The sequence below is a fragment of the Engraulis encrasicolus genome, chromosome 2 (assembly GCF_034702125.1).
Source record: "Engraulis encrasicolus isolate BLACKSEA-1 chromosome 2, IST_EnEncr_1.0, whole genome shotgun sequence".
In the NCBI taxonomy this organism is placed as follows: Eukaryota; Metazoa; Chordata; class Actinopteri; order Clupeiformes; family Engraulidae; genus Engraulis; species Engraulis encrasicolus.
In genome coordinates this window covers 44,447,079-44,470,091 of record NC_085858.1, presented here as the reverse complement: position 1 = coordinate 44,470,091, position 23,013 = coordinate 44,447,079, and the positions used below count along the sequence as shown (strand labels likewise).

The window sequence follows — 23,013 nt, the reverse complement described above, 5'->3', positions numbered from 1 at the left end:
AACGCCGTAAACAGCAAAGTGTCACTGTCACTCGTCCTCAGCAGCCACCGATGCATCGCCAGACAAGCTCTCGGGGGGAGACCGCCTCGCGCCCGTGGGTTGTTCTTCGTACGCTGGCTGGCTGTCGTCCGCTAGCTGACCGTCGTCCGCTGGCTGACCGTTGTCCGCTGGCTGACCGTTGTCCGCAGGACCCACTGGATCGGACACCGGGTCAATGAGCGGCGTGAAACTCGGGAGCGAGTCGATGAACTCCTCGGCGTCCGTTGCAGAATTGAAAGACTCGAACTGTCCAGCACGTAGCTTCACTCTCAGAGTCGCAGGATAACGAAAACCAAACTCGACACCTTTGGCTCTCGCTTTGTCCATGACGTTGTAGAAAGGTTTGCGCCTGTTGAGTGTGTGCGCGCTGTAATCCAGGGTAAAACGAACCTGCTTTCCTTTCACTTTCAGAGAAGAGTTCTTGGCTGCATTCAGAATGCGTTGGTGGGTAGTGAAGCGTAGCACCTTAAAAATCAGGGTGCGGGGCCGGGGCTTGTTCGAATCATCCTCACCACTGTAAATCCGGTGTGCCCTCATTATTTCCCCTTCGATGTTCCCCAATGCGGGAAACCAACGAGGGAGAGCACGGGTCAAGTATTCCACAGCATTTGAACCCTCCGCACCTTCAGCCAGGCCGACGATGCGGAGGTTACACCTCCGGTTGCGATCCTCCAAAGCTGCTAGCTTACATTGCAACTCTTCCAGCAGGCTCTCATGGTTAGCTAGCACATTAGCATTACGTTGAACATCAGAGCGAACCTTCCCAATCTCGCCCTTCACAGCACCAACATTCCCTCTTAAAGTCCCCAAGTCCTGTTGTATCTTGGACAGTTTGGCCTCGGTCTCCTTGCCAATCCGCTCAAGTTGATCAAAACGTGCCTCAAGGAAACCACGTTGCTTGGCCAGCACAAGGTCCGCGATAGCTTCAATATCGGACTTACTGTTCGACGATTTAGATGCAGTTTTCCTGCCTGTTCCTGACATTTTGATACGGCACACGGTCGACTGAAGTATAAAATTACTGAAACTGTTCGACTGGTGTAGACTAGCTACAGAAACCAATAATTAAAACAATTTTCACAAGTCTGGGTTGAGGAGAGCTGAACTAAGCTGCCATCTTGTCCAACCGATCACGTGACTCCTCCTTGTTCAGTACATTCTAAACTTCGGCCGGCTGGGGAACTCTGCCCACTTAGCTGGGAAACAATCAACCTTGAAAATCTCCAACGGTCCTTGGTAGAGGCGTGTTCAAGGCAGTCACGTGGTTTAAGTAGAGACGTACTATTGAGACTAAGAAAATGTTTGGTTTAAATTTTGGCATAGCCTTTCCTGCCCTTGACTAGCAAACCAAGGGAGTTGGGTCAACCATGCCGTTTGAGAACGTTAGTTGTTATGCTCTTGGTCAGGACAAGTCTCGATGAGAAGTGAAAGTCAATGATAATCAGTCTAATATTTCATATCCATCTGTCATTATAATTCCAGTAGGGTACTCTCCTAGTCTATGGCATTTGGTAATTCACACTATTTTTTTTGTTCCTCATAGAAAATGAGCCAAGGCCAGTGAATCTCAGCGTGAAAAAATAATAATTGATAGCCTACTATTTTACTCAAGAAACAACTGAAAACAGGTCAAAAAGACCCAAACACCTTGTATCAGGGAGTGATAAGGGTGAGAGCAAGAGTACTGAAAAAACCTTGCCAGATACAATAGCTGAATTAATGAACAGGCCAACTGGTCCCATGTTGAGGGGGGAGGGGAGCTGAGGGCCTGAAGGACCAGGCCAAATTGCCTCCACTCCAATCCCCCTCTCAACGGGTACAATGTTGTTTTGCCCAGGAGAGCACTGACTCATGTCTTTCATCCATGCCAGTTGAGTTTGTGTGGCTGACCACATCAGGCTCAGGATACAGGAGTTAGTATGTTGACAGGGACAATCTGAATCGGAATAGAAATGTGCATGTAACCACCTTGATCTGAAAAGATGTGTCTAACCCAATTATAATGGGCAAAGACCTCCTAAACAACTGTATCTCACTCATTTCGTGAAGTATTCACGAAAAAAATAGATTAATTTTCGTGGTGCATTCACGTTATTGCCCGTTTTTCGTGGTAGGGCAACGAAACGCTGCCTATTCACTTGAATTGCCCGACTGTTGCCTAGCGACATGGGCGCAGATAGCTTTTAAAAACTGGGGGGGGGACATTTTCACAACCAACCGTCCGTCAGGCTGGGGGGGGGATTATTATTGTACACTGAATATCATTTTTTTATTGTTAGTGGCATATTCATCTTCCGCTAAATAATTTTATTTGCTTTTGTAGGTCTACTACATTAACTATTTTAAATCTTGATACATGATATTTTTTAACAAATGTTTAAACCGCTCCAGCTTTACAGATTCTACTGAGAATGTGCACGAGTCTCCCTCCCACCAAGACTCACCCGCCCCTGCGCGCGCTCCTAAACACACCTCTCCCATCCCATCAGCAAGTGCTACAGTACTTTCCCAACCAATTCAACCTTTAAACAGGACAACTGTGTCAACAAATTTCACGTTGTACTACTAATGTAGGCCTACAGCAGGCTATGCAACAGTGTGTGATTTAGTACTGTAGACATTTTAAGACGACCAGTCTCGCGGTGGTAGGCCTATTGCATGTAAAACACAACTTCAATCCAGGCGCGGTTTTGGGGCGTGTGATATTGGGGTCTCCCCCAGATTAGACATTTTTGATAAAAGCGGCGCATTTAAATGGTGATCTTGAGCTCTTAAGACAACCTCCTTGCTACTAGTTCTACTCAGTCATTTTTCTACCACGCTGCGTTTCAATTGCATCTACACTCCACCGCTACAAGCCACACGTTTGCGTTGTAGTACCGCTTAACAACAATTCACAGTAAATGCGTCCAACAGATTAACACCACCGCAGTCATCATTCCAAAAAGGAGCTCCTTAAAAAAATTAATGAAGTCAGACGTTGACAGCATACAGACCAGGGGCAGTGAACACGACAGCTACCTGCGTTAGGCTAGCCTACTTGATTGACAGCTGTCATGGCATGGCCCAACAAAGATGTCTTTTCACTCGAAAACAGGCGACAAAGAGACCAAAAAGCCCTTCTGAACAATTAACATCAGCTAACATCAGAACTAGGCTACAAACAGCGTCACAGCGGACATGAACCTATTATTGACCTTACCTTAAAAGTTGTCTTGACCGCAGTAGAACTATTTATCCCAACTTTTAATCCATGCGTTTCCACCATCATCATTCACGTTCCACAGTTTTTGTAATCCACATCATAGCTAGCAAGAATGGGACTATCCTCGAGATTAACTTTAATTATAAAAGCAAGCAACTGGTCTGAGCCAAAAATGTAATGTAAATATGACGTCTGCTCTTCGCTCCACTTCCTTCATAAAGCCAGCTCTGTTTATGGCGCTTCAAATCTGGGACTTCAGTGGCTGTTAGCCAATCAAAAAATAGATTTATATATATGGTGTAATACCGTTTTTTTTTGCCACATATGAAAGTGAATGGTCCAGGGAGGCGCTATTTCACACATTGCAAAATGCAAAGGCAGAAATCAGATATTTTCTCCAAAAAGGTGAGGGGGACGGATCTAGGTGAATGAAAATCTGGGTACGTCATGTCCCCCCCGTCCCCCCCGCTATCTGCGCCCATGCCTAGCGACCCACTAGTTTGATGCCCTTTCGGTAGCCTACCGTCACATGGTAATCAAACATTTCAAACAAGCAATTTAGGGTTAGGTTTAGGGTCAAGGTTAGGGTTAAGGTTAGGGTTAGGGTTAGGGTTAGGTTTAGGGTTAGGTTTAGGGTTAAGTAGGGTTAAGGTTAGGTTTAGGTTTAGGTTTAGGTTTAGTTTTAGGGGACATAAGGCGTAAGTACCGAAAGGGCGTCGAATTAGTGAGTCCCGAGTGTATCAGCAGTGTTCTGTCAGCACCCCCTCCCCGCCCCTGCAGACGCTTGGATAACCATAGCAGAAGTGGGGCAATTCAAGTCAATAGGTAGCGTTTCGTTGCCCTACCACGAAAAACAGGCAATAACGTGAATGTACCACGAAAATTAATCTATTTTTTTCGTGAAGACTTTACGAAAGGCGTGAGATAGGGCTCTCCTAAATGTGTGAGAGCAACCTGAGGGTGGGGTGGTTGGGGATGGCAACATTGTATCATTTCATAGAGTCAACAACCTTTTAGTGTCTTATCAAAAAGGGGAATCCAAGGTACTCTTCTTGTACAAAAATATTAAAAAGCCTTCATTTAGACATGGCTATTAAGTTTAAAAACATGAGAGCAGAGACCCACTCGGCGCGGAGCCTTCTTCAATCTTTTAGTGTTTTTCCCTCGCAGGCAGCTAAAAACCCCCACGTACTCTGGTAATCTTATCATGTCCCAGTCTTTGTAGTGTTCCAAATGAGACTGACAGGCAAACAAGAGATTCCAACCAGTTACACGGAAGCCGTCCGTTCTGCCGTTTCTGGCACTGCAGCAGTCATTTGGCAATTTTCTCTTTTTCTGCAAATGTTACGCTCATATTGGGAGTTAATTGCATCCCATTGTCTCATTGCTTTCCTCAATCCACCCACGTGACAGCAAATAAAGCAGAACCCGATTTTGAAACGTCCACAGATGTTGTCTATTGGCATAGATCAAACACAAAAGGCATGCGGTTTCTGTTTTTCCCACGATATTGCAACAGCCCTCGCAATGAGGATGCCTAACTGATTCAAGTGTCAGTTGAAGAAAGACCCCTGGCGTATTTTGCCCTGGGCATAAGGAGTTGGGTCTGCATTACATTGTACATATTGACTTTGACCCGTGTCTCATCACACCTGTCAAAAGCCCTGTGTTCTTGTACTTGAACTTTCAGTTCTAGTAGCCTACTTCTAGTACTTAAATGCAGATTTGAAAAATCATTGTCCTGTCTATTTTGTGACCTTACTTTTCAAAGAAAGGGCAAAGAAAAGTCCCTGTTTGGCTGTTGTCCATTTCCATTCCCATTGACAAATCAATACATGATCACCAGTGGGTGACCTCTCTTTGTGTTTGATAAGAGAAGACAGTCTAGTTGCTATGCTTCACGTTACAAACGCGTGAATAGAACATTCCATTCTTGGGGACAATGTTCACCAGGCAACAACCTTGAGCCTGAATGGGCAAGACCCAGTATTGGTTTCGCATTGTTCCTACAACGTAGACTGCAGTGGTATATGGGACCTGAGTGACTCTCAGTAGTCAATTATTGATGATTTTTAAATCTAGCTAGCCTAGTAAGGCTATTATGAAGAATTGCACAGAGGTACGTGGGAGGACTTACTGTACAGTCAGGCTTCAGACAAAATGAAAACCTTGATCAAAACAAATCTCAAACAATAGTATGTTAGAATGAGGTTTGCAAGAGCAATGCTGCTGTTCACAGGGTACTCTTCTGCTGTCTTTTATCTTGTGTGTTCTCGAGACTGAAGTGAAGCTTTTTAAATTCCTGAGACAACTTTTTCTTTTACAAGCATTATTCTTGACTTTTTTCCCGCATTTTTCTTTTTAAAATTATTATTATTTATTATTCTACATAGCATACAGCAGTTGCAACCGACAAATTATGAATATCTTGATTGGAAATTCAAGGGAGTGTGAAAAAGCAAAAATGTGCAAAAAAGGTTCACAGCATTTCAATGAAACCCCCCATATGTGTGAAAAAACGCATATTTTTAGTGCATTGATGTAGTGGTAGTAGATCTAATGCATAAATTCACACTTCAGTACACTGTTAAAGTGTGACAAAAATACGGCACATGTTAATTAAGTAGTGACAACAACAGTCAATTGATGGTTTTTCATTTTTATTTTTTAACATTTATCATCATATCTTGAAACTTTGAAATACAAGAACAATTGCAGGCACTGTATTGTATATATATTTAAGTTTAAAACACTTTATTGAATTATTCCCAGCCATTGACATAGAGATATCATTCTTATGAGTTTCCCTCCACAGATGTACAAGCTGTAGCAAAGGGTGTGTGTGTGTGTGTGTGTGTGGGGGGGGTTGTTAGCAACCAGGTAACCAGGTATGTTGGCTGGACTGGGGGAGAGATGGCCAGTCCAGCCCTGTCTCAGACCCACAAAGGGGGATGGGGGTGGCAGAATTTAGTCCTCATTAGATTGCATGTACAGGTATTGAGAAGAAGTGCCATTCAGATGACTTTGTCCCTGGCCCCTGCCAAACCTGCCAACGGCCCTGGCAATGAGCCGCTGCATGGTCCGTTCTTCATGCTGTGACGTGTGAGTAGATCATCACATCTCGGTGTGAAGACAACATGACAGCAGGTCTTTAATGAACTCAATACAGGCAATGGCACACACAGACAGAACAGTCTTTAACTCATTTATAAAATAATACAATTACACTGTAGGAAAAATTGCCTAAAGCAAAACATACTAAACTGAAAAAGATACCCAAGCTATCACTTTCTATCATCGCTCTGCTTTTTTCTTTTACAGCACCTCCACATTCCCATCTGCCAAACTTACATCGCCTCTGCTCCTTGTCTAAATCTCTCTCCTCTTTCATGTTTTTGTGCATTCTTATAATTAATTTCATCCTTTTTTGTCATTTTCGCTGTATTTTCGGTAACACTTTGATTGACGCTGGTGTCATAAGCATGTCATTACAGTGTCATAATAGTGTCATGACACAGTCATAGATAAGTCATAAACATTATGTCCTTGTCATGAACATTTTATGACTATTTATATATTGGGTTGGCTTTGCCATAAACGAATGTGACTTAAGGTCAACAGTCATAAAATGTTTATGACATGGACATAATGTTTATGACACATGCATAGCACTATTATGACACTGTAATGACATGCTTATGACACCGGCGTCAAGTAAAGTGTTACCTGTTTTCTTTTTCCCCTTTAGAGCAGGAGGCAGCCTTTCTTCTTGATCTTGGTGGGCTGGGGACAGAGCACGGCGCGGATGGCCTCGTCAAACACAGTCTTCAGCCCGCGCTGGGTAAGGGCAGAGCACTCAAGGTACTTCACCGAATCTAAGGACAAAAACACGCACACACAGACACACAGACACACAGACACAGACACACACACACATGCCCGCACAAACGAGCATCGAACATGTGAGCACACACAGACGTGCATTGCACACAGATGCAAACACACAGACACAGACACACACACACAAATGTGATTATATATTAACGTCTACAACCTTATTCATGCTTATCTCTCTCATTATCCTCATTTCATGCAGATGAAAAGATATGCTCCATGATTAATGCATCAATCAAGAATAATATGTTTGTTTTCACTTTACATCCTCAATGGAGCCAATTCTCGTCTCTCTCATCCTCTCCTCTGTCAGAGATAGACAGACATACAGTAGATAAATCTCTCTCTACCTCTCTCTTTCTCTCTCCCCCTCTCTTTCTTTCTCTCTCTACCTCTCTCTTTCTCTCTCTCCCTCTCTCTTTCTCTCCTCTCTCTCTCTGCCTCTCTCCCCCTCTCTCCCTCTCTCTCTCTCCTTCTCTCATCTCTCTCTCTCTCTCTCTCTCTCTCTCTCTCCCCCTCTCTCTTTCTCTCATCTCTCTCTTTCTCCCCCTCTCTCTCTGTCTCCCCCCCCCTCTCTCCCCTCTCTCCCCCCTCTCTCTCTCCCTCTCTCTCCCATTCCCCCCTCTCTCTCCCCACTCTCCTCATCCTCTCTCTCTCTCTCTCTCTCTCTCTCTCTCTCTCTCTCTCTCTCTTTAATTACAACCCTAATCAGTCTGCCATCATTACACTTCATTTCACATACCTCTGATCTACAGAAAACACAACACAATTAGATAGATGGCTCTGCACTTGTGACGGATTCCTGGATCCACGAGATATTTCTGGCATTTTACATGAGGTAAATAGCACAGTCTCTCTCTCTCTCTCCCTCGATCACTTGTGACTCTCTCCATCTCTCCATCTACTGCTATGTTCATGGTGTGCATGAGGTTGCATGTTGTCTGTGCAAGCAAGTTTGTGTAAAGTACAAGTGTGTGTGTGTGTGTGTGTGTGTGTGTGTGTGTGTGTGTGTGTGTGTGTGTGTGTGTGTGTGTGTGTGTGTGCGTGCGTGTGAGTGAATACATATTTGGAAGTGAGTTAGTGTGTGTGTGCGTGTGTCCATCCATCTGTCTGTGTGTGTGTGTGTGTGTGTGTGTGTGTGTGTGTGTGTGTGTGTGCGCGCGCACGCGTGTGTGTGTGTGTGTGTGTATTTGCGTAGGCATGCGTGTGAGGACACCCATGTGTTCTCCCAAATGTTAAACTTGGAGAGGGAAATGTTTCATGCACCCCCATGCTGGGCTTGCCTTGTTGTCATGCAACGCACATCGCCCACAGTTATGTCATGCACCCAGAGATGTTTTCATGAACCAACAACATGGTTGAAAGTAGTGGACAAAACCCCCCGGTATCGTCCATTTTAATGTTAATGTTAATCGTCCATTTATTCATGTTACTTGAACAGTACATTACATTACATTACATTACATTACATTTAGCTGAGGCTTCTATCCAAAGCGATATACAGGAGTTATATAGAGGGTATTGATTACAGCCTCTGTGCATTGCTCAAGGGCACCCAGGGGTGTGCCAGATGTTATAAAATGAGTGAACCCAGATAGAAATGGCCAGGTAAAGTTAGCCGATAGCACAAGAGTTAATGGTAACACTTTATTTTAGGGATGCATCTATTAGCACTAATACATACAATGTTAATGCCTGCATAAGTAACTTGTAAGGCATGTACTAAGCAAACGCTAAGGCCTACTAGGTCCTTACTAAGGTTAAATTGGAAATAAATCCCTTATTGTGCATGAACAAGACATTTGCAAATACATGCCTAACAAATGTTTGATTTTGCTTTGTACATGCCTTACAAGTTACTTATACAGGCACATTGTATGTATTAGTGCTGATAGATGTATCCCTCAAATAAAGTGTTACCGAGTTAATATTACTAAAACTGTCAATCAAACTTCTGGAGATTACTGATTTGGAGGGAATGATATGCGTGGGTGTGCGTGCCAACGCACTCTCTACTCTGTCAGTGCTGCAGCAATTGCTCTGAAATTGTCTACAGTGGCTCTCTACTCTGTCCATCATCTAATAATAGCATAACTCTTCACATATCTACATCCCCTAACGGACAGCTTAGACTTCAGCATTTCAGCATTTGATTTGGGCCACAATATGTATGAACATATTTATACAATACATCTCCATCTTTAATTGAGCACAGAATTAGCCTCCCCACCACTGATCGCCCCCTCACCCCCTCCTCCCTCATAGCACCTCCCCTCCCGCAACATGTCATCATGCATGAGTGGTAAGAAAACACGTCGACTTGAACCGTCTATTGTGTTCGTTTGCGCATCTCGACCTTGCATGTTAACTCGTGCTCCACAACACCCTGTGACAGGTTAAGTTAAGGCATGGTTTTGGTCAGGGCACAATTTTGACATAATTTCACTATTGCCTTGCTTGTTTTGCTGTTGTTGGCAAAAGTGAAGCAATAGGAACGTTGCTTTACTGACCGGTTACAAGGGCAGGGCAAACATCGTCACATGACAAAAGTGCTTTCCTGCGGCGTTGAGGAGCACAACTTAACTTGCAAAGGCGTCTCACCTCAAGGTGGAATGCACTTGACTTGCTTGAAATCAATACGCCTTTGCATGATGACAGTCTGCCTCCCAATACTTTCAAAAGGGTACCAGGACCGCTAACAGGTCTTGGCAGGAGTCGCAACCTGGGATGACAATCACCAGTGCGCTTTCTATTTTCAGAAGGCATGTTGAAAGCTCTCCAAATGGGTGATGATAGCATGACAGGGCATTTGCATATTACAGGCCCCTGAAATGAACAGATCACGACGGCTGATGTGCTCAGATCTATTAAGGGGAAAAGGTTGTTGCGTTATCCTATGAGTTCACTGACGCTGGCCATATGACATGATGACCACAAATTACCGTACACAGTCAGCATGTACCGTGACTACCGAAGCAGAACATGATGCTCTCTGTGGAATTTTAAAACAAGATGTACTCACTTTTGTGATTTACATTTTGAAACATTAATGTTTGTATTTGAAATTAATTTGAATGAACAATCCAATAAATTGAAGCGGCTATATAAAGTGTACGCTGGCAACTGTCCATTGTGTCAAAGTGATTAAAAAAAATCCTTGCCCCATGAAAAGACATACTTCCAAATCTGCAGAAATGTGAGGGGTGTATTCACTTCTGTGACATACCGCACCATGTCAAAGCTGTCTTTAAAAGGTACAGATGCGACCTCTACACGAATACATATTGTGTGAGTACACATGTTTTTTCTATGTGTTCATACTGTACCTATTTCATTGACACTATGTTTCTTGGCTTAAATCAGCAGACCAGATATGATTAATGTGTGATATTGCAGCTGAGTGTTCTTTATTTATTGCTGCTGGCAAAACAAATTGGCTCTGCTTCATCCATCCCTCCTGGGGACAATAAAGATACCTCTGACTACGTCCCTGTCACATCAGCTTAATGGAAGTGGAGGGATTTTATGCGACACATTGTTTATGTGAAACACCGACGTCAACACTCACGTCAATGCTTGTCTATTTTCACACACCCCTGTTATTCCTTGTTTCATTTGTATGTTTTTCTTTTTCATTCTCTGTTTGTAAATGCCAACTGCTTTTTCCTGGTGCCGTAACCTTTTGCAGAAAAGTTATGCGTCTACCAAAGTATCACATGTGCACCTTAACATTCTGCTCTTGTAGTAAGTACGGTCACTCAGGACATTATAGCTGCGAGCAGCAATGCGGGGCCAAGCAGTAAACTTGCCAAAGTCGCCACGGCAACAGAAGGAACTGCAGCACCCCCTTTGGTCCAAATCTCGCCAATGTTGGTGTGCATTCCTCGCCTACTCGCCACCCACTCATGGAACGTTGGCTAAACGTTCCCGCAAGTTTAACTGCCAATGCAAAAGCAAGAAGTACTGTCAGCTATCCAAACTCTGCGTTTCAATTGGTTACTCGCTTACTCGCCCCGCTCGAAGTTAAAATATTTTAAAAATCGGAATCCACCCACATCGCTTGTGCTCTCCTCGCCTCCTCGCTTCGCTGGAACACATACGATACGACTTTCTATTGACTTCACTCGCTGAGTGAGTAACTAGTAGCGATGTGTGTGAGCCTAGCATTACTTACCGATCTCCTTGGCCAGTGCCAGGCCCTGTGGGTAGGTGATGGGGGCTAGCTTCTTCTCCTTCAGCTTCTCGATGGTCTCCTTCTCGTCCCTCAGATCCAGCTTGGTGCCCACCAGGATGATGGGTGTGGAGGGGCAGTGGTGCCGCACCTCTGGGTACCACTGAATAAATGATTGAGTGAATGAAAAAATGAATGAACGAACGAACGAATGAATGAATGAATGAATGAAATGATGATGTTTAAGTACATGAAAGTCCTTGTGCTCAACCCTTCAGTTGTCCATGCGCAGGTGTAAGGCAGGGAAACTTGATCAATATGAAAAGTTCATTAAACACGGCACACTAGATACTGTTCTTTTTTCTCTATATTTTTTGGAGCAAAAAAAAGAGAAAAAAAGAACAGTATCCATTGTGTGGTGTTTAATGAATGTTTCATATTAAATGAAGGAGGCTATTTCATCCTACTCCGTAGCCCCACAATGCACGCCGTTCCACCAGCGGCACGCTGTAATAGTCATTGAAAAGTTAACTACCATAGTACTACACTACTATGAACACTGGGCCTTTAGAAATGCACTACAATTTGGTCATTGCCATTCTGGTAACAGAACATTTATAACACAGTGTCTTAATGGGTTAAGTTAGTCATTACATGCGATAGTCAGGAAAACGAACTTTGGTAGGCTGAAAGACGGAAGCGAATGATGCTAAAAGAACTTAAGGGGTCCATGTAGCCAAGAAAAGCATTGGTACAGGAAATAATGGTAATAGAGGATGATTAGGGTGCAGCACAAATGTACACATTACACAGAGACATATAGAGACTGAGTACCACCATTGAGGGAGGGGGGAGACATGGGTAGCAAGGGATGATGAGGATGCATCTGCGCACACATACGCAGACACAGAGAAATATCATGCACTGTGTATGCACACATGTTCAAACATTTACTATTCATTCACACATGTACACACAGACACAGTAGCGGTGGGTGGAAATTTTGATCAGGGAAGCACAATACAGAATAGCGCAGGTGACGTCAGCATAATAAGAGGTGATAGGCATGGATTTCAGTTCTTGCCATGATGAGGTTTGCAGCAAGTGAAACGTAAAAGTGTAAGTAAAAGGGACACAAGCTTGCTCCACAAAAAAATCCCAAACTGTTTTGAGATGTGCACGATGCAAGGGGTCACTAGAGAATGCACAGGTTACATAGGCTAAAACCTCGGATATGCTCTCAGATATCGGCTACCAACCATTCCAGTGCAAGTCCATCACCACAAAACCGGAGACCTTTTGTAACCTAACAGACAAGCGTCACAAAATAGTGAGAGATCCCCATCAGCCCAGCCCTCTGCACGAAAGAAGAGAATAATAACTTAAACAACAACAAATGCGCTGTCTTTCTCTACCTTGCTTGTTGTCACACGCGCCCTACTGTTATTCGTGATGACGGCCAGGAAATATTGCGCAATACTGAGGAAACCATCAAAGCATTGAGTGGGCCTCGGCTGCTAGCGTCAGTGCATCTGCCACGAATGACTTTATCCAGCATTGACCACAACAACAGCCAATAAGACGTCCTTGATTACAGCACATTAAACACCTCTCTCACCTCTCTTTTCTACAACCGACAGTGGGCTACGCTGCGCACAACAAAAGCACCATCGGTAACTTTACGACAACATAATTTGCCATCACCGCATTGAACATCGAGGCACTCGGCGGTGCTATTACATGTAGTAGCCTAAGCTAAACATGACTTACCCACCAGTTGCCTCTCGAGAGCACAGGTTCATCAAATCATCAAATCGCCTATCCAATTCCTTTGCAAATTATAGATTGTATGGTCCAAATATCCTGTAGGAATCCCAACACCGATCTCAAGAAATGTTCTCTTTTGCTCTCCATGGTGTCAATATAAAACTCTGTACAGTCCGTGAATGAGACTGAAGAACAGCGCGGGTAAAGTGTCATCTCTCTTACAAAATACTTATTTGATATTGGTGGTCAACAGCTTTAGGGCGGGTTTATTAGAGCCAACTTCCAATCACTACGAGAAAGCCAGGAGAAGCACATCCGTCTAAAATTTACCCAGGAAGTTTTTCCATACAATGCACAGCATTACAGCCGCACTCTGATTGGCCAATGCTCCTCAATGTTTTATCAATCGGCGGCAAGAGCTCAGGTGAAGCAACAAGCTGTTGCTGTATGCATGCTTCCCCTCATACACGGCAGTAGCCGAACTAAAAGACTGCTCGTCGCCATGGTTACTCCTCAAACAAAATCTTGCACTCGTGGGGGAATGTGGTAGAAATCATAGCCTAGATGTTAAAATAACTGCAATTTTAACCCGCCCCTGGTTGAAATTAAATGTAGCATTCATGAAAATACAGTATATAGAATCTTGACAATATTGATCAATAAATATGGTTCGTTTTTGAGCTGAGTTCCAGTAGGCTGTGCTTCCCCTAGCTTCCAATAGGAGTCGCCACTGATAGACACAGGCCCACACACGTGCCTGGATTGGCATTGTCTAGCAATTATATAGTCAAACACAGTCACACTCTTATGTTTTTTTTCCATCCAAACACCCTCTTACTGAGATTCTTTTAGTCACTCCTTGTGTCTTGTGATGTGCAATGTGTGTGAGGCTGACACGGCTACAGAGTTGTGAGTGGTGTTTCAGCACTATACTACTAAGTCATTAAGGCATTTCTGAGAAATCTCCACAGTGCAGCTCAAATACAGCTTGGCAATATGAAAAGTACATAAGAAACACAGGGAGCGCCAGCGAGAGAGAGAGAGAGAGAGAGAGAGAGAGAGAGAGAGAGAGAGAGAGAGAGAGAGAGAGAGAGAGAGAGCAGAGACATACAGGGATGTTAGCGTTAGCTGAGAAGAAAAAGGGAGTTAGACAAAGAGAAAAAGAGAGAGAGAGAGCCTGTGAAAAGAGATGGAGGGAAAGAAAAACAGAAAGTTAAGAAGAAGTAGAGAATGAGAGCGTGGGAGAGTGATAGAGAGAAGGGGGGGGGGGAAGAAAGCGAGAGAGAGGGAGAGAGTGAGGCAATAATGTTATTATGTGCTTGAAAACACATTGGTTAGTGATACCCAGCAGGCTTGGCGTTCTTTAATATCGCCATCGTTCATTATTCATGGATTTCTGCTGTTGTTCTGCATGACCCTGCGCCGCTCCGGCGGGATGCTTGCTCATTACCCAGCGACAGCCCCTCATCCCTCACCGGGAGCGGAAGAGGCAGGAGAGGCAGGCCAGGGAGGGGCACCGCTACGCTATGCTACACGCAGCTGGAATTGAATAAAATTCCTCTGCAGAGTAAGGCAGACTTAGCCAGTCCTTGCCACCCATAGAGCCAATGTCAATTCACGTTTCCCTCCATGTTACGTCTGGGTTGTCAAGCTGACTTGACTGACTTGACTTGGGTCTTCAGGGATGAGATCACTCGTGTTGACAGATGCAGGGGGCAAACAATGATGCATTACAAACGAGCAGGTTACACGTCATGACCAAACGATAGCGTTTGGGTAAAATCTGGTGCACAATTTAAAATTCCAACAGTTCAGTTGAAGAGCCCTCCTACCAGAAAACGTTTGTCAATTTTGTCTGCTCCAGACCATTTTACGAATTAAAAGTGTATGGTATGCACTAGCCTGGCTTTCGCGACTACAACTCTCCTTTGTGAATTTAGTCTCGTTAATTTGCATTATCAACTCACCCGGCTAGGTAAGGTCAGGCAACTTAACAGCTACTTCTCCTCGTCCCTCTGTGAGGCAGTGAGGTAGAGTGGGACCAACGTTATGCATAGATGGACTTAAATTCCTCTGGACAGACAGACACTCCACCACTCCATTCTACCCCATTTGGAAACACCAAATAAGAGAGTTACGTCACTTCCCACGACCTCAATGGTTAAATCTTTCCACAGCTCTCATGGAGCGTTTTACATGTTAATCTCTATTGACTTTAGTTCCAATGGAAGTAGTTACTTAGTTCCAGGAGGTGGCCGCAGAACACAGAAAATGTGGTTAAGGTCAATGTAATTCATTTGTACTTAATCTTTGTTTGGTATGTAATGGTTCTGTGTTAGTCTCCAGTGAACAGAAAGTTGCAGTTTAGAAATATTTTAGTCTACTTGAACCACATCACCAACCGACTTCCTGGTCCCAGGTTGACACAACTCTTATTAGACGGCTCATGGTAACACCAATCTCAATCACTGCAACAACCTACCATACATGACCACTACACCCCAATCCTCCTTACCAAGACGTCACCCCATCTCAGCACCATTGCCAGCTATACAATAATCGATTCGGCAATGCAATGCGATGCGGGGCATGGGCGATTCAATTCAATGCGGAAAGTTCCAGAATCGATGCGGCAATTTTTTTAAGTTTCAATTACTTCCGTGGATATTTCAGGAGCAAATGAATGTGAAATTAAACAAAAGCTCTTCAAGCATTGAAAACTGCAAGACTGATACAGAAAACAGTCAATAAAATGTTGCTCAGTATCTGTCTACGTGTATTGCCCAGTGGCGGAACCAGACATGTATTATTGGGGGGGCAATGGGGTAGCCACATGAATTTCACAGGGGCATACTCTTACACACTCAAACACTATAGAATAGAAAGGCCTAAAGAGAATGATGTTCTTATGACACCCGTCACTGGTACCAGATTGAGCGGTTTCCGATTGTCATCTATGGGTTAAAAAAGGGCTTTGGGCAGGTATTCTGTAAATTTGTGGTCATATAAATCAAGACTTCTGTTTAAATCTGGCAGGATTTTAGTTTTAAGGCGTTCTTTTGAGTATTTTTGGGTTGGTAATCATTGGTCACATTTGGCAACCCTAACACCTGCTGTAAGGTACTGTCACTGAATCCCTTCTAAAGTGCACCCTATAACTGCACCCTTAAGTTTTAGGTCTCCGATTATGTCAAAGAGTAATCAGTCACAATTTATGTCTTTTGGTGATTTGTTATGTGATTTTTTTGTGATTTGACCCTCAGAAACCCATTGCATTGCAAATGGCAAGATTTACAAAGAGCTATGTGCCTTACATTGACTGAACCTAACTCAAATTACATATCCCAACACCACACAGTCATTTCCGGATAGAAAATAGTATTAATATGAAAAATATCACATTTCAAGTAAAACATGGCCATTTTTATTAACTGCTTTCTGTCTTTTCTGAATACATTTTAACCATTGTAGAGGTAATCATTTAATATATAGGCTACTCTTTTTTCTCCAAAGATGTGCCAGAAATGTGAGAAACATAAGTTTTTGAGTAAAGTATGATATGAAGGGCTGCTCTTTTTGGAAGGAAAATGCTAATACCTGGGTGCTACGACAATTGAATACACTGACAGGTGTGTACACCTGTAGGCTATCTGTGTTTATGTATGTGAGAATCATATAGTGATGTGAGATGATAAAGATAAGTGTTTCACTGATGCCCATTATTGCAGATTTTCAACGTTTCTACAGAATTCTCAGAAATGAACATAAAAGTTTCTGCATCAAAGACTTTGAAGTTGAAAGGAAATTAATGCTTAGGTGTCTGAGAGTTAATCAAATTATTTTCTACCATCTGTGTTTTTATGTAATTTCAAATTTCCCATCAATAATTTAAGTCTGAACTCAGACTTCAGATTTCAGAGTTACTTCCATAAAATCCAGTCACTGTAATGTGGCGATGCTTCTAAGAGCTTGCTACAATTCACACATATAAAATACTCATTAGCATCTAGTCTATTCCAACACAAAGACAGCAATTAGTATTATGCCAGTGAATATTTGGACTTTAGACACGAGGTTTGAGTTGAATTCACAGGAATTAATCATGAAGCTACATTCATTTACCACCAAAAACGAATCTATTTATTTATCACATGGGCAATAGAGCAATATATAGGCCTAGTACTGAAAAATCTTAAATGGCAGACAGCTAACTTTTCAAAAGGAAAACGAAATGAATCTGGACTGAAATAAGCAGTTTTTTTCTCTAAGGCTTTTCTTCTTCAGGACGGAAAAGCACACATCTGCTTCTATGAATCATTGCCGTCAGACCGTACAAGACATGCATACCACTAGACAGAGGGGATTCTAAGCTTTCGAATGGCACCCCATATGCCTACTGTAAATTCATGAGGGTGGTGTGTACACAGACTTGCATCGAAATGTGTGTGGGGAAAATGGTTATCCTTTCTTCACTCGCGATAGAGATTTGCAGGCGATCTATCTTCGTGTAATGCAAGTGGGCGGGGCTCCTGTCCATTTTCTGGGGGAGCACCTGGGGTAGCCAATCAGATGTCAGGGGGGTCAAATGCCCCCCTAGCCACCCCTGGTATTGCCTCAACATGCCTGATGAAACATTTGCTTTGCTTTCAGTAGAAATGTAATGCATCACAATGCATCGTAGAATTGAATCGAATCGAATCGCTACCTCCCGAATCGTAATCGAATCGAATAGGGAGGCCAGTGCCAATGCACACCACTGTTGCCAGCACTCCCACCCCCATCCTCCTCACAGAGGGACACAAAACACTAGCTTACCAGGTTACCTCCATCCTCCTCACAGAGGGACACAAAACACTAGTTTACCAGGTTACCTCCACCCTCAGCTTCGGGTCAAAAAGAGCAGACAGTGAGTGGTGCAGTGAGAGGTGCACTTTGCCATGTGATTGATTAAAAAATGCACCAGGCTTATCATCAAAATTGACCTTTATTTCATTGCTATCTTGATTTGTGAATGATTAATTATTCCCAGATTTACTGCCTCCGCCAAAACATCCTGTCTTCCTGCATCCCTTCCTAGACACACCCGCACACACAGGCAAATGCACCCGCACACACACAAATTCAAAAGTAGCCGAGCAATTAGGACTACTGCAGGGCATAAATGTGCCCCCATCAAGGCAGAAAAAAAGTTAATTTACAAATTACATTTTGTCCCCCCTTTCTGCATTGTGTTTATCATATTTAGGACATTAGTGTCTGCACGAGTCCAAATTACTGTGTGTGTGTGTGTGTGTGTGTGTGTGTGTGTGTGTGTGTGTGTGTGTTTGTATATGTGTGTGTGTGTGTGTGTGTGTGTATGTGTGTGTACTGTATGGCCCCATATTACAGGACCACCTCACCGCCCCCACAAACACACACAATCACACACAATCACACACACACACACATTGTGTTTGTGTGTGTTTGTGGGGGCGGTGAGGTAGTCCTGTAATATGGGGCCATACAGTACACACACACACACACACACACACACACACACACACACACACACACACACACACACACACACACACACACACACACACACACACACACACACAAATAAACACAATCTTTCTCCCCTGACTCATCAGTGTGCTTCTGTATCTGGGATCACCTGCTGGCTTGCTATATTAGTTCTCATCAGCCAATGAGGAAGATGCTTTATGTGAAGCATGACAGTGCATGTTCTTATTAACTGTCTCTGTGTGACACACACACACACATGGGCAGGGCTGGATGGGGGAGAAATAGGGACTGGGCACTTTTGGCTTAAAGGCCCCCCTCATAATTAGTGGCGTAGGACTGATATATATATGGTAACACTTTATTTTAGGATTACATATATTAGCACTAATACATACAATGTTAATGCCTGCATAAGTAACTTGTAAGGCATGTACTAAGCAAAAACTAAGGCTTACTAGGTCCTTACTAAGGTTAAATTAAATTGGTAATAAGCCCCTTATTGTGCATGAACAAGACATTTGCGAATTCATGCCTAACAAATGTTTGATTTTGCTTAGTACATGCCTTACAAGTTATTCATACAGGCTCTTTGTATGTATTAGTGCTAATAGATGTAACCCTAAAATAAAGTGTTACCCTAATTTTTTTTACATTTCTGAAAATAGGGGCCCACGAGGGTGCAGGGCCCACCGGGAAATGCCCGGTATGCCAGATGGTCAGTCCAGCCCTGCACATGGGTCTCATGTTCTCTCTCATGGGTCTCATGGGAGACCCCCGGCCGTCAGCCATAAGTGGTTCTGAGAAATGGCGACGCCTGCCAAACACTCTACGTCAGGGGTCCCCAAACTAAGGCCTGGGGGCCGGATGCGGCCTGCCACGTCCCTTTGACCGGCCCTCCACCTCTCTGCACCTCACCATTTGAACTGCCCCAAAGAAGCAATCCTATCTTGTCTTGATAGTTTCTCATCTCACTGAAATATAAACAGGCCTACAATTTCTATTTTATCACCCATAAACTGTCAATCACCATATTTGTCTAGCCTTTCCTTGGTATTTTTACATGGTTATTACAAATTAAAAGGAATACCTGTGGTATTTCAAATTGAAAAACATGTGAAGTACTGACTTCTTTTGCAAATCACTTGTAATGATTAACTATTTTGTGCTAGAAATTATGTTCATAACAGGCAGTGGCCTAGTATAAAGCCCACATGACTGATCCTGGCCCCTGATCACAGTCAGGAACGATAATGTGGCCCCCAGAGAAAAAAGTTTGGGGACCCCTTGCTCTACGTCTTGGTGACCGACCCAACATGAACGGTTCTCAGTGCCAACAAACAATTGTCAAGTTTGGAGTCTGTGAGTGATGCAAATACTTTTGTCCCCTTGACAAAAACGTCTAGTGTACATGAGTGTTGTCCAGGACTCAGAGTATTCTGCATGGCAAAAGCTCCAGGTACCCAGGCATGCCAAGGCCAGACAGTCGGGGGCACTCAACATATCTAGCTCAACTGCACATCACCATGTGGTCTGAGGCTGTCCACAATAGCTGGAGACAAATACATCATGGCTGAAGAGCTCAGACAAAGACCGTGGGTAGTACAGACATGCTGGAGGACAAGGCCTTGAGATGAAGTGAAACGGTAGCAAGCGAAACCTCCGTATACAAAAGAGGAGGTGCTATTTTAAAAGGCTCCGAGAACAAGACTCCATCCGAGCTCACACACAGGCAGTACAATTATTATAGCACTGACGTCAGATGAATCTTTCCAAGGACTTTTAACGGCCCAAAGGCTCAGTCCTCTGCCATTCCGTCGCAACGTTTTATTCCAGTGTCCCAGTGGAAGAAATTATACACGACCAAAAGCCCAAATTAGAAGCAAAAATAGTAAACAAAAGCAAGCGTAGCCTAAAGCAGCAAAATAATAAAATGCCACAACAACTATTAGAATCACAGTCAACCCATATGGATAAAAAACACAGTCTTACCCCATCTGCTATTTTTGTATCTTCTGCATTAGTGTGTTCTATGCTGTCGGCCTTTAAATAGATTCTAATTTGTCTTCTAAAACCCTTCGCAATCCATCAGGTCTCTAACTACAAAAAAGGGTGATGTTACCATGGAGATGAGAGGAAGTTGGAAAAAAAAACAGAAGAGCCAAGAGGAGGAAATTTGAATGATAGCACAAGTCCCATCCACAGAGTGAAACCTGTGATCTGAATGCTACTCCAAAGAGATTAGTTTTTCTGCTAGGAACCATCCCCGCATGATTCAGTTGGACGGGACATTTTCAAATCGGAGGTCAACATTTGATGGGGTTAACGCTTGAACAAATTATTCTTTTTTTATATATGAAAAACAGCACTAAAAATAGACAGTGAGGGAGCCGGCAAGAGAATGGAAACTCCAACAAATGGCCGTCTTACCAAAACTGCTGCAGAGAAACAATTGGCTGAACAGACTAGTCATGTACAATCATCATACTGTCTTGTAAGGCATAAAAATAGCCAAAGAATTAAAAAGTTGCAGTACTATAAGGTCATTTTTTTCAAATATCAATAAACAATATCAGTACATATCACTCATTACATTTTCGTGACTGTGATTTAAATTTCCACTCCTAATAATAAAAAAAACTCTTATCACTTGCTTAAAGGGGCTCCAGGTTTTCCTGGTGAACCAGAAGCTATGTGTTGATGCCCAGGGGGCTGGGCTACACAAACCTTCTGGTACACCTGTGATTCGCTCTCCTCCTCCGTTTACGAAATAAACGGGGCAGCACGACGAATCAGGATCGTAGGGAGGGATTTCAGTGGGTATGACGTTTATCGAACGCAACTCCCTCCCCCAGGGTAGTTCGGCTGTGCCCGCCCCCTCCCTGAATCACAACAGTAATGGCGGCGTGCGAGGAGTTATCATGCGTCGGGATGGAAGCAGTAATTTCAGCGGTGTTATCCAAAATACCTCAAGTTGATTTTCTAAAGGATGTTGTTCTGTTCTGGTTCCCTGACCTGGCAGCGCTTACGTGACGACACGTCCTACGTCACAAAGCTTCAACGTGAGTGGTCGAAGTGTCATGTCATTCATATGAGGTTGCTCCAACCGCGTGCAAGCATCTTTTGACTAAACCCCGCCTGCGGAGAGGCGTGAAAGGGCAGTGTACCAGTAGCCTGTTACTTACAGGCTACTGGTTCACCAGGAAAGCTCCAGGTAGGATTGAAAGTTGAATTAATCACAGTCCCGAGTCACCCGATGCTTAGGTGAGTCATTAGTAAGTGAACTATGGCTCTCGCAACTGCTTCCACGGTCCGCTGTCAGAAAACCCCACATGCAACTTTTGACAGCGCAGTCCGAAGGAGTGTCGTGGGAAACACTTTTCATTTGAAACATAGCTTTACATACCGTATTCAGATTTGTATCAACTGCTGGCATTCCGTGATGAAAAACTGTCTCAGAGCGAGATGATTGAAACAGCATTTCATCACGGTGTAGATTTTGAGACAGGCATGCCACGGGCACATCGCAAACGACATCATCCTACCAAAGAAGGTGGATCTAACAAGAAGCGTCATTTTGTTTCTTTTCCGGTATCCACTTTATGTCGGGTGAACGCCCCTTTAGGAGACCTTCGGTTAGGAGTCCTGAGGTTGAGAATCAATGAAGTCCCCTGAGCGCAGTAGATGGCGGTAGCGCACGTCTTACGCAAAAACCTCAAAAAGAGAAGAAGAAGTAGGGGACAATGCCCCCTTAGAGACCCAACTTGAGCACACGCTTTTGCCAGCCTGATCTCCAAAAATTCTGTGCTCCTGGACACGGATGTTAAGGACACGAAATCCGTGTCCAGGAGCACGGATTTTGCCAAAATTCCGTGCTCCTGGACACGGAATTGTTTTCCGTGCTCCTGGACACGGAATTGTTTTCCGTGATGGGCACACGGAAGTGCTTTCTATAGGCTATTACCACAGCACTGTGTTAACTCTATCATTAGAAAATACATACCAAATGCTAATCCTAAACAAAATAATGCTATAGCAAATTAAGTTGTGCCCTGACCAAAACATTCCCTAACCTTAACCTGTCATTAAAGACATATTTTTGAGAAATACCTTTTCCAGTTGGTTGCTAGGCTATCAAACTCATATAATGAATGAAAGAAAACTAGCTGTGCCCAGACCAAAACAATCCCTAACCCTAACCTGTCAGTAAGAAATGTTTTTTTTTTAAAGGCAAAATATTTGAAATTAGAAAAATCCTGAGAAAACACAAGACTGTGGAAATAGCCTATAGAAAGCACTTCAAACAATTCCGTGTCCAAGAGCACGGAAAACAATTCCGTGTCCAGGAGCACGGAATTTTGGCAAAATCCGTGCTCCTGGACACGGATTTTGTGTCCTTAACATCCGTGTCCAGGAGCACAGAATTTTTGGA

General features: G+C 43.5%; 1 protein-coding gene across 1 annotated transcript in view; it reads right to left on the bottom strand.

Annotated features, from left to right (window-relative positions):
• Positions 1-6,371: 6,371 nt before the first annotated feature.
• Positions 6,372-23,013, bottom strand: part of LOC134439209 (ras-related C3 botulinum toxin substrate 2) — a 33,350-nt gene continuing 16,708 nt past the window's right edge. Inside the window, exons 5-6 of the mRNA XM_063189097.1 lie at positions 11,313-11,472; positions 6,372-7,119 (exon numbers count right to left, since the gene is read on the bottom strand). Coding sequence (XP_063045167.1) covers positions 6,989-7,119; positions 11,313-11,472 — 291 coding nt within the window. The 3' untranslated portion in view covers positions 6,372-6,988. The remainder of the gene's footprint in view (positions 7,120-11,312; positions 11,473-23,013) is intronic.